General features: G+C 34.6%; 2 protein-coding genes across 2 annotated transcripts; one reads left to right on the top strand and one right to left on the bottom strand.

The window, feature by feature from the left end:
- The first annotated feature begins 2,209 nt into the window (after window positions 1–2,209).
- LOC116002593 (scopoletin glucosyltransferase-like) lies at window positions 2,210–4,029 on the top strand. The gene has a single exon (XM_031242758.1). The coding sequence runs from the start codon at window positions 2,313–2,315 to the stop codon at window positions 3,852–3,854; it is 1,542 nt and encodes a 513-aa protein (XP_031098618.1). The 5' UTR covers window positions 2,210–2,312; the 3' UTR covers window positions 3,855–4,029.
- An 876-nt stretch (window positions 4,030–4,905) lies between these two features.
- Window positions 4,906–11,534, bottom strand: LOC116000914 (MOB kinase activator-like 1A). Its single transcript, XM_031240786.1, has 7 exons — window positions 11,390–11,534; window positions 9,361–9,409; window positions 8,704–8,812; window positions 8,104–8,197; window positions 6,903–7,036; window positions 6,589–6,752; window positions 4,906–5,285 (listed from the first exon to the last, which is right to left on the bottom strand). The coding sequence occupies exons 1-7, from the start codon at window positions 11,410–11,412 to the stop codon at window positions 5,211–5,213; spliced, it is 648 nt and encodes a 215-aa protein (XP_031096646.1). The 5' UTR covers window positions 11,413–11,534; the 3' UTR covers window positions 4,906–5,210.
- Window positions 11,535–12,042: the final 508 nt, after the last annotated feature.

Below are 12,042 nucleotides of genomic sequence, written 5' to 3'. Positions count from 1 at the left end.
GGGGGGGGGGGGGGGGGGGGGGGGGGGGGGGGGGGGGGGGGGGGGGGGGGGGGGGGGGGGGGGGGGGGGGGGGGGGGGGGGGGGGGGGGGGGGGGGGGGGGGGGGGGGGGGGGGGGGGGGGGGGGGGGGGGGGGGGGGGGGGGGGGTTTGCTTCTTTTCTCTCTTCTTTTTCTTTTTTTCTTTTTATTTTTGACCAAAAAGTATTACTCTCTTCATCTTAAGCTATTTACACCTTTAAAATGTTTTCTCACTTTCAAATAACATATTACTAAATTTATAATTATTCAATATTCACTATATACCTATACAATTATCTCTCATCTTTTAAAACTATTCTCACTTTCACATCACCTAAAAAAATTATTTTATTTTATCAATAAAAAAATCATTTTCTATAATTAATCTCTTTTATCAAAATACAAATTATTTACCATATTAAAGAAATAATAAATTTTTTTCCATTTCGTCTACATAATTTGAAATAAAATGATTCATATTACGTAATTATTTGAAAAAAAAAATTCTTGCATGATTTTGAATATATTTCCCATCTCGAATCAATTAACCTTGTATGTTTTCAACCATAGATATATTGAAGTACAAGAAATATTATTTACAATTTCATAAAAAAATTAAAAATATAAATGATTTATTTAAATTAAATAAAAATACAAAGAATAAATTTGAAGTAAATAAATATTACTAAAATATATAATAATTTATTACAAATAAAATACTTTTATGAAAATAAATAATAAAATAAATAAGAACTTACTATAATTATTATATTATACTCCGTAGCATATTATAGTTAACATATTAATTATTTTTAGTTGGAATTTGAAATTAGAGGTTTAGATTAATTAAACGATATATAAATCTATATGTATTAGTTTTTTTTTTTTAAAGAAACAAATTCAATTAATCAATTGAGAAATACAATGAGGGGGGACACCAAACCGAACGTGTAGCCCGGGCTAAAGTGTGAGCAACAGATTCACTGATCTATTGATATAGCTAATGCCAAAAGCCTGAAAAAAAGAAGAGATCGAAAGACTATCTCTAATCACAGTACTAACATATGATAAATCTTGAGAAGAATCATTGAAGCTAAGACAAACTTGCTAGCAGTCGGTTAGGATGCATATTTTCTGCCACTGTTTACTCTTTAGCCAAGAAAGAGCCTCCTTGATGGCAAGAGCTTTGGCTAAACGGGCTTCATTGACCGGTCTCAAAGGGCCGGAGATAGCAGCGAGGAACAAACCAGAATGAGTGCGAATTACAGCGCCGAAAGAAGCAGAATTTTCTATGACCGATGCATCAACTTCACAATAGACCCAACTTGCATCAATGCCCTGAGTTCTTTGAACAGTCTGGAGGGGAATGGAAGAAGTATTTGCCTTCTGAAGATCACACCAGCACTGCCAATCCTTGATGCAATTAGTCACAGAAATTCTTATTGCATTTACATTCCACTGTTTGTTGTTCCAAACATATTCATTCCTGTTCTTCCAAACAGTCCATAAAATAGAAACATATTCATTCCTGTTCTTCCAAACAGTCCATAAAATAGCAATAATACTCCTGCTTTTATTTTCATCAGTCCATAAAATAGCAATAATACTCCTGCTTTTATTTTCATCATTCCATAAAATAGCAATAATACTCCTGCTTTTATTTTCATCATTTAAATCAACAACTTGTGAAAGCCAACTTTCAAAACTAGCCTCAAGAGTATGTAAAGGAAGTATAGTATCGTCCCATACTGGCTTAGAAAACTCACAATCCAGAAATAAATGTGACCTGGACTCCACTTCTTTGTGACAAAGGGGACAATCAGGAGGAATTTCGACTTTTCTTTGCAGGAGGACTGTTTTAACAGGTAGAATGTTACGAGCGCACCGCCAAATGAAATTCTTAATTTTTGGGGGAATTTTGAGCCTCCATAACTGGTCTAGATTAATTAAACGATATATAAATCTATATGTATTAGTATAGTTATGCTATTTATTAAAATAAAAAATTTGAAATTTTAATCTAAAAATATCAAAATTTTTAGTTAAACTCCGATAAATCCAACCATTTAATCAAACTAATCAAAAAATGAAATGAATTGTGAAAACGAGTTGAAGCCGCGGAGTCTATTTGTGAGGTCTACTGGTCTAGTAGTATTTATTTGGCACGATGTTAGCACTTTTCCCTATTTCTTTCTTCTTAAGTTTCCTTTATTATTTAATGCTCATCTACATGACTACATCCTCTATATATTTAGTTGCTGAAACTGAAGAAACAGGTTCAGTAGTTTAAGCACAATGGAAGCAATTGCAGGAGAGATTTTGGTGGTGCCATTTTTTGGGCAAGGCCACCTCTTCCCTGCCATGGAGCTTTGCAGGAAATTCTGCTCTTTCAACTACAAATCCACTCTTATAATCCCCTCTCATCTCTCCTCTTCCGTCCCCTCTGATCTGCGCTGTCATTCTTGTGTAGAAGTCGTTGAAATCCAGGCCGCCGAGCTTCCGCCTCCGCCTCCGGCGGAGATGAATGCGCCGCCGCGACACCCGTTTCGGCAAGACCAAGAGCGGATGGGGGGTGGGATTGAGAGTTTCTTGGCGGAGAGGTATGGCGGGTCGGGCGTGACCCGACCCGATTGCGTGGTGGTTGACGTCATGATGAGCTGGAGCAAGGAGATCTTCGCCGGAATGGGAATACCCATTGTTTCGTTTTTCACTAGCGGCGCCTGCTCCGCCGCCATGGAATTCGCCGCCTGGAAGAATAAGGCCGACGAGATGAAACCGGGCGAGACCCGAATTCTTCCCGGGTTGCCCCGACATATGGCTCTCACCCATTCCGAGACGCAGAGGCGCCACCGTCACGGTCCTCCTGGTGGACCGCCTCCTCACCTTCACCGCGGTAATGGATTCATAAGGGGTGGACCGGGCGGTCGAGGACCGGGTGGACCGGGTGGTCCAAGGGGACCGGGGCGTAGACCGCAATGGATGGAAGGGGTGGAGTCTTCAATTGCTGTTCTAATTAACACCTGCGATGATCTTGAGCGTCCATTCATCGACTATTTATCGGACCAGATTCAGAAACCCATCTGGGGAGTTGGGCCGTCGCTGCCGGCTCAGTTTTGGGAATCAGCCGGTTCAATCCTCCGTGACCACCAGGTCCGGTCATCGAACCGGAGCTCCAATTTCACAGAAGAAGAGGTGGTTCAATGGCTGAACTCAAAGCCAGACCGGTCAGTAATTTACGTGTCATTTGGGAGTGAAGTTGCACCCACCATGGAAGAATCTGAAGAGCTAGCAAAAGCACTAGAACAATCAAACCGGCCATTCATTTGGGTTATTCAACCGGGTTCAGGTAAACCCGGTCCACCTGTCGGTCTATTCGGCGAGAAGACTCCCGGTTCAGATTCAGCAGATGAGGGTTACTATCCCCACGGTTTACAAGAAAGAATTGGGAATAGAGGTTTGATCATCAAGGGATGGGCACCCCAACTATTAATCTTAAGCCATCCCTCCACGGGAGGGTTTTTATCACATTGTGGATGGAATTCAACACTGGAATCGATAGGACGAGGAGTTCCGATTCTGGCATGGCCAATTAGAGGCGATCAATTTTTCGACGCAAAATTAATCGCCAATCATTTAAAAGTCGGACACATACTTTGTAGCGACAAAGATGCAACTGAGGCAGTGAAGAAAGATGAAATAGGTCAAGGAATTGAGAAATTGATGAATGATGAAGAGGTTCATAGTCGAGCCATGGCATTGAAATCAAAATTTGAGGCTGGTTTTCCTAAAAGCTCAACTACTTCTATCAACTCTTTCATAAAGCTTTTAGCCAAATAGGTTGCTGCTTCAAGCCTTTCTATGTTTGGATTTGTCTTATGCAGACTCTGCATTGCAGAGTTACAACTACTTGTACGAAATATTTGATTTCAGTTAGTAAACTAAAAAGATGTATTATTATATTATATTGTTATAGTATACTTAAAAATTTTGCTTTAAAAATTCTTGTTGTCTCTATCAAGAATTTTGAGATGAATCTATTTATTTACAAAAATTCTTCTCTCTTCTTAAATTTTCCTTTCCTAAATTATCTACATACTTATAATTATTGGATGCAATGAATTGGTTGACCTCATTTATTTTTAATAAAAAAGTAAAGTAACCAATCAAATAATGTTATTTTAGGATGAAAAATTATGAAGGAATTTTTTTTGAAGGTGGGTAGCATTACTCGTTTATTTGTACATTTTCAAATACAACGAAAAAGAGACAAAATATTGACTAGTGCATAAATTGGCATAAAGTCACTCAAATAAGATCTTTGAACAAATTAAAATAGATCGCAAATTCCTTAGTGGGGCTTCAAAAGCATGTAGTCACTCTTTGGCGGGATCTCAAAGCATAGAGCCACATGGAGTCTGAATTGAACAACATCAAAGTTAATGCCATTTAGTTAACACTTCGATTTACCTTTCAAAAAAAAAGGGCCGAGGCCCCAAATTGCCTCTAAGATGGAGATGACAATACCATTGTTTCCGCATTCATAAAGTCTGCACATTTTACTCTAGCGTAAGCTGAGAAACTTAACGTATCAACCAAAAAAATCGCATTCTAATTATACTTTTTTGAACCCCCAACTTACTTTATTTGCACTTCACATTACGTATTCCGCAACTCATGATGGAAATGACAAATGACAATACCATTCTTTCCTCATTCATAAAGTCGTCCTCACGCTCTAGCGTAAACTAAGAAACTTAATGTATCAAAAAAAATCGCATTCTAATTATACTTTTTTAACCCCTTCCAAATCAATCAACTTACTTTATTTGCACTTTACATTACGTATTCCGCAACTCAACTGGTAGTGCCCACGCCACGCAACAGCAAATACACAACCAAGAAAAATTCATTAATAAATGTTCTCTACATATAACATTTAAATAGAGCATTCACTTACAAACTAAGATACACAATCCTTCAATGATACATTCATTACACCAATGATATACACATTAACTCCTTCCAATGGCGGCTACTATATGGACATTTTTTTTAGTGATGCATTGGGAAAATTAGTTGGGGAAAAAGGGGTAAATTAACTATATTTCAATATCTATTTGACATTTTTATTACATGATGAGATGCATTTAATCTCTAGCAACTCAATTTTCAAGGAAAATAAAGACGGCACGCTCAATAAGGGGCAATAATAGACTCTATCAGCTCTTGGAGTGGAGCAAGCTCCTTCTTGTCTATCAGCCCAAATTCCTGCACAGAAGCCGTGATAAGAATTAGTAGTCGTACCCGAGCTCTGGCTACAAGTAAACACATTATAAGAACAATTCTAAAATTGAAGATACATGTTATAAGTTTTTGCATTTAGTTGACTAGGAGGGGTTTTTTGGTAGATATCATCAATGTTTATCTTGGCTATAGCGAAGGTCTTTTGCTCAATAACAGACAAGTAACCATGCGAACCCGATAGCATTTCTGCAATTGGCATACTATGAGCACCAAACTCAGATAGGTATGAGCAGCCCCAATGATGAATGACTTCTTCAAATGCAATGAAAATTATAATGAACAAGTTTGAAAAATAATGAATGTTATAGAGACCAAAATACATTGCAGTTGTAATGAATGTTGTACAAAATGTTTTCATAATCATTTCTAAGTAGATCTTAATCATCTCAGTTTTATGTGCCAAAATTTTTGTGGATCTTGGAATTGTCATTTACAAAATTCAGTGTCATCCAATGAAAAAAAAAATAGTACATTACCATTTACAATCTAAACATTTAAAATTCACATAGTACAACTAATAGTTCTGCTCAACAACTATTTTGTTTTGCATTTATTTTATGGAACATGTACAAATGAGCAAACTTTACCAACTAACCTACTAACTACAATTCATATGAAAAGTTGCATTCTAAGAAATTGTTAAACATTAAACAGTTTGGCAATATAGAATCAAATGCTTTGTAGGTTTCCACACTTTCTATACAAGGCCACAAGAGCTTAAAATAGCAAACATCTATATGAAGGAAAAATTCCAGAGTTTCTTTAGTTCCCTATTTTTCTTTAACAATCCTTATTTTACTTGAAAGCAATAATTTTGTCTCCAAGAGTGTCATGCAAATTCCTTGAAAACTTATTTCCATAACTTGGCATATGTTAGACTGCCTGGGCCCAACCCCCTCTTCAATTGCGCAAATAATAAAGGGTAACTAGAAAAAAAAATTCTAAAATTTTCATGCATTTTAAAGTGTCTTAAGCAGCTACTGGATTGATTCTAAAAGGAATGCTCAGAAGAGCACTGAAAAGAAATTTTTTCTCCAAAGTCTAAGCACACTCGAACATATATATTTAATGAGCATAACCTAAGATTTTTTGTTAGTAGATAACACCTTAGGTTAGATAAAGCATTTGATAAAGGGTAGACTGAGCAGAGGATGCCTAATGAAACTAATACAGTAAGAGATGACACTAGAAAAGAATAATACCCCAACACAGAATTCAAAGAAATAATACAAATATCAGATTCAGACTCAAGATTGCGAGAACTCACATTGGTAAATAGTATGAAATGTTTGAAGCAGGTATTTAAATGGGCCTCCTCCTTGAGACTCACAATCTTTTGAAAATGGGTGTGATAAATATGAGCATATACACGAAACAGGCGCTTGAATATTGTCTTCACAACTTCCTTGAAGTTGCCAGGAAATGGTGCACCTGTAAAATTCAGCATATAAAACAAAAAGTCAACAAGAATTCTGCTTTGATATGCAAGCAGAAAAGGCAAGTAGAAGATATAACCAACCAATAAAAAGAAAAAGACAAGAACAGGGTATTATGGAGTAATTAAGTCAATTTGAAAATTACCAAGCCTTTGAGGAAATATAGATTCATCATCTAGCTGACCCTCAATCCAATCCATTAAATATTCAACATATTTTGGTGCAGAAACTTCAATAGGTTTTTTTATTTGCACACCATCAGCCCACCTATATTCATACCTGAAAAGCAATACCCATATCAGCCAAATGATCTTGCACTTCAAACTGTGTAGGCTTCTTGTGATGGCAATCATGATAAATTTGGAAAAAATTTATATTTTAAAAATAATAATAAAGTAAATAGAAACTAAATTAATTACTATGGGTCTACGGTTCAAGAATAACTTGCCATTTCACACAAGAAAACATTTTATGCTATTAAAGTGGTTGTTGAAATTACTGTCATCCAAAAAATGTATCTGGTGAACATGAATACTTTGTGCATGAGATGCTTCAGATTAAATATAATTCTTAAAGATATTTATCATTTCCAATTGATTACACACTCTTCTCTCTATACTTCAAACATGTTTAATATAGAATAATAGATTTTCTTCTATAATCATTCACATTATGGGTTTCTTAATCCACCAAAAAAAAAATGAAAACTGGTTTGTGAAAGAATAAATTCTGTAGAATGAGGATAAGATGCCTAAGGTACATAAAACAGGAAGAAGTCCACAGAAGATATTGGAAACAACCCTACTGCTTTGCACCAAAGTAAATTAAGGAGGTTAACCTATGTCATAAATAATGCAGACAGGTATAGTATTCTAGGGAAAAGTTGAACTTTCCGCCCAGATCCAATACACTAATTAATTTGGAACATAGTAGTTCTACAATTTTGTAGGACACATGTTGATTCTTTTAAAGAAATATTTAGCATTAAAAAAAAAAAAAACCTGCCTACTGCACTTAAAATAGTATTGTCTATTGTTCAAAATATACATAATGAAGAATACACATCCAAACATTTTAAGGTTAGAGGAACTAGATAAAATAGTATTGTCCATTGTTCAAAATATACATAATGAAGAATACACATCCAAAACATTTTATGGTTAGAAGAGGAACTAAGATGTGACTATTATAGTCATTAAATTTTTATTAATAGAATATTCCTCCTAAAAAGGTTAATGTTGAAACAAAAAGAGCTCTAACTTAGATGTATCCAAGCAATATAATTTTGAAATTTTACAGGAAGTAATTGGTAAAATCATCAACAAAGCATTTAGTAATGGACATACTTGGGACCTGCTGTCATTGTAGGACAGTTCTCTGGTGTGCAAAACTCTGTGAGGGTGCCAAAGAGAAGATTTACTTGGTTGAAGAAATCAACAGCTGGAAAAATGAGTAAAATAACACCTATCAGTATAGATACTCATAGTATTCTAGTAAAGCAGGGAAGTAATCAAAATAGTATAAAATTTTAAACCTTAAGTGCAAAAAACATTGGCATCATATGTATTAGTCTTAGCACCCTGTTGGGTGTGAACATTCCAATAATAGTTTATAAATAACTTTACGAAGTTGGTTAAACACTATACACATACAGACACACACACACACACACACATATGCATATAAATTACCACCACAACCACAAAGAAAAAGAGTACATCTTCAGAGGATGAAGTAGAAAGAATTGCATGTCTTTTAGACATAAAGGGTTTTAAGAAGACTCTCAACCACCTTCCACTTAGGTATATGGGGAAATTAAAAAAAAAAAAAAAAAAAAANAAAAAAAAAAAAAAAAAAAACAAGAAAGGGTTCAAAAGGTACAAGAGAAAGGATTTTCAAGTGAGTAGTTAAATATGATGGAATGAAGAGAGGGGAAGAGAGAGTACTGTTGACAGCAAGCCATTCATTAATGTCCTCTCCTGGAGGAAGCCTTACAGCTTCTCTCAAGTTTCCACTGCCTAAAGTTGAATCAATATGCTTTCTTAATTGCGCTCCCTACAATACAAAGTGATAATGATTAAATATGCATCATTCATGAATTATTAGATGATATGACCTTTCAAATGTTGGGAACTGAATTTGGTTATAATTCTGGCACAGATTCAAAATCACATCAAATGGGGAATCATTTTAGAAAACTTGTAGCCTACCTCTTGTGTATCAAATCCGACATGAACACCGTTGGAGTTGGACTATATCATTTCCTTAACCACCAATCCTAAACTATATTGGTTCCCTAACAAACTTTACCTTTGACTTTGCAAGAAAAAGTCTGAAACTGTTATCTAAATCACCATTAATGTGATAATATGTGATAGCACCAAGGTAATTGGATACCATGAAGGTTGGTCATGCTATGACTGGAAGAGAGACAAAATCAAATAAGCTAGATCTATTTGAACTTAAAGATTCTTTCATCTTTTTCTTTCTCAAACATTAGGGCATAAAATGTCAGCATGATGCAGGTAGAACCTAGCATGCCATAACAACCCAGAAAATATAAAAAAGATGAGGCAACCATTCTGCGGATGAAAAAGAGCAACCTTACTCCCAGAGGGGGCACTTTTTTTGGGGCGGAATGTTCTCTGGTTCCTGAGTAGAAATATCATATTAGGCATTAGGAATAAATGAAGGGTGAAAAAAGCAGTCAAAGCATTGATGGCAGATCACTCTTTAAATGGAAAAGTATAGATCATAAAGAACTTTCAGCTGCAGATCATAATAAAGTGCAAACATACACTGCAATTGGCAAAATGCAAAGCAGCTCAAAGTTGCAACTAACAACCAATTCAAAAAGTTTCAACGAATTGTCTACTACTGAAATTGATGACTTTGTTCCCTCTTAACATCGCTTATTGAATTGTCTAGCACATACTAAAAAATGGAAAAACAATATCTGTTCTTTGAATTTCAGTTCAGGTTAAACAAAACAAGCAATCTCTCTTGTCCAATTGATGCGCTGGTCTTATGATTCACTTCAAGTCAAACTATGCAATAAATGCTTTGAACCAAATATCAAAATCTTTCAGTTTCAGGCTAGCTGCAAAACAAGCATTATGCTTTACTAATAACGATAAGGAGGAAAAGCTTTTCTGGTTCCCAAGTTATATGTGAATAGTCAAATCAGTCCCAAATAATAAGCTATGAGTATATGAAAACATTATCCCCTAAGCTACGTCAAAATGTAGCAAATTTGGCCCCTGGCCATTAAATAGCCATTAACTTCCATTAGAAACTCAAATGTTGGAAAGTATTCAGAAAACACTCATTTACGGCTAAATCAATGAATTGTTTACAAATTAAAAGGAGCCCGCAGAATATTATATAATTATTTTATCCCAAAGATTTTAAACATTTTATTAACTAGGTTTATAGTTTTGCTTTAACATTTAATTGCAGATTTAGTAACTAACATTTACTATATTTGAACAAAACCATTGTGCTATAACTTTATTAGAATTATTAATAAAATAATTACTGCTTTCACTTACACATCAGCACAGACGAGTACATGCTAGTTTATATATAAATTTTAACATATAGTAACTAAAATTTCAATTACTTATTTATTTTAGAACTGGATTATTATCAAATTGCATGTATATTTATTTTGAATATGATTTTTCTGTACAACAATTTTTTTACCCGCAGTTATATTTAAAGTAACATATGGTATATAATTTAATACTTCTAGTCATTATTCTTTTATGGATTGATAATTCATCACCATTCAAGTATTAAACATTGAGAGCTCTCGCATAAGAAGAGTACGGTGATGAAAGTTGCACTAACCATAAACTATATTGCAACTAGCTAGTAAATCCAACAAAGATAGCGATGACATATTAAGACTTTAAACCAATGCTGTAATCATCAACTAGCAAGTCATGTAGCTCTGCCATTACATATAGGCATACATGCAGGAATGAACATAGCAAGATTCCATCCAAATTTGCATAGAACTATCGCTCTCTCATCGTTCTAGCAAACAACATTTGCAGTACAGTAAATATTATCATTTCATTGATGCCTTCTCCAAATTTACTATTGCATGTCATTAATTTGATTTAATGGATCCATTCTTAACACCAAAACTCTGGCTAGGTAATCTGATTTCTAGTTTCAATCCAAAACAGAGCCACTCCCCTTAAAAACCAGTCACAAAAGGATCTATATAATACATGCACATGCATATATGAATTCAAGGGAGAAGTGCCAATCCTTTACTATTATCCAATTCAATTTCGTTTTTACTATTTTTTTTTATAAATATATACACAAGTTCATTTCATTTTCGAAATATGCGGATCAATTCAATAATTTTAAATCTAGTATTGTACGATGAGACACTTGAGGAATGCAAATTCCAAATTAAAAAGCAAAAGATCAGAAAAAAGAAAATCCAGAAACAATAAAACCAAGATTAGAATCAAGACGGAGAGACGAAGATCCATAGATCTGATGCAAACTGATCCTAATTCCTAGATCATAAACAATACACGAATCATAGCGAATTGAATGCGAATAGGAAAAGAACAGAAAACATTAATATTAAATCTTAAGTAAATTTACCTTCCAAGACCGAAGAGACTCATGTTGACGGTTGATGAATAAAACGGGAAGAAAAACGGATCCCTCTGATAGCTTATGTAAAAGAGAAAACAGAGAGCGGGCAGTGGCGAAGGGATTGCCCGGAGGAATTATATTTAAGAGCGGACAGGACGGGCAACTGTATTTTTTTTTTTTTTTTAAATACATTGGAATGAAAAGAAAATATTTTTTCTAATAACGCCGTCCTCACAAAAAGAATTGATGTAATTAAAGCTCAATTGAATTAGTTACATCATATAGGATAATAGGATCCGGATAATAATATAGTATGAACAAAATTATATAGTATCATAATTTTTATTTTATAAACTAAATCTATTTTATATTTGATAAAAGTATTATTTCAATTTTTATAATATTAGAAAAATACATAATACAAAATTACTTAATAATACTGTAAAAACTTTTATGTGTTACAACTTACCAGATATTACAAATAAAAAATATTTATTTAGCCTGAAATTTTATAGAGCTGTATGTGAGTATGTTTGTTTCACACTGACTTCGTTCCAAGTGACAAGTCCTCCCAAGCTGAAATAAAATCTTGATTTTCACCTTAGGCCTTCTAGAGATTTCAGTGATACAAGTCAAAATCTTTATTCCCTAATCTCCAT

The sequence above is a fragment of the Ipomoea triloba genome, chromosome 13, assembly GCF_003576645.1.
Source record: "Ipomoea triloba cultivar NCNSP0323 chromosome 13, ASM357664v1".
NCBI classification, from domain to species: domain Eukaryota; kingdom Viridiplantae; phylum Streptophyta; class Magnoliopsida; order Solanales; family Convolvulaceae; genus Ipomoea; species Ipomoea triloba.
The sequence above is the reverse complement of the archived record's forward strand: the minus strand, read 5'-3'. Positions and strand labels throughout refer to the sequence as shown.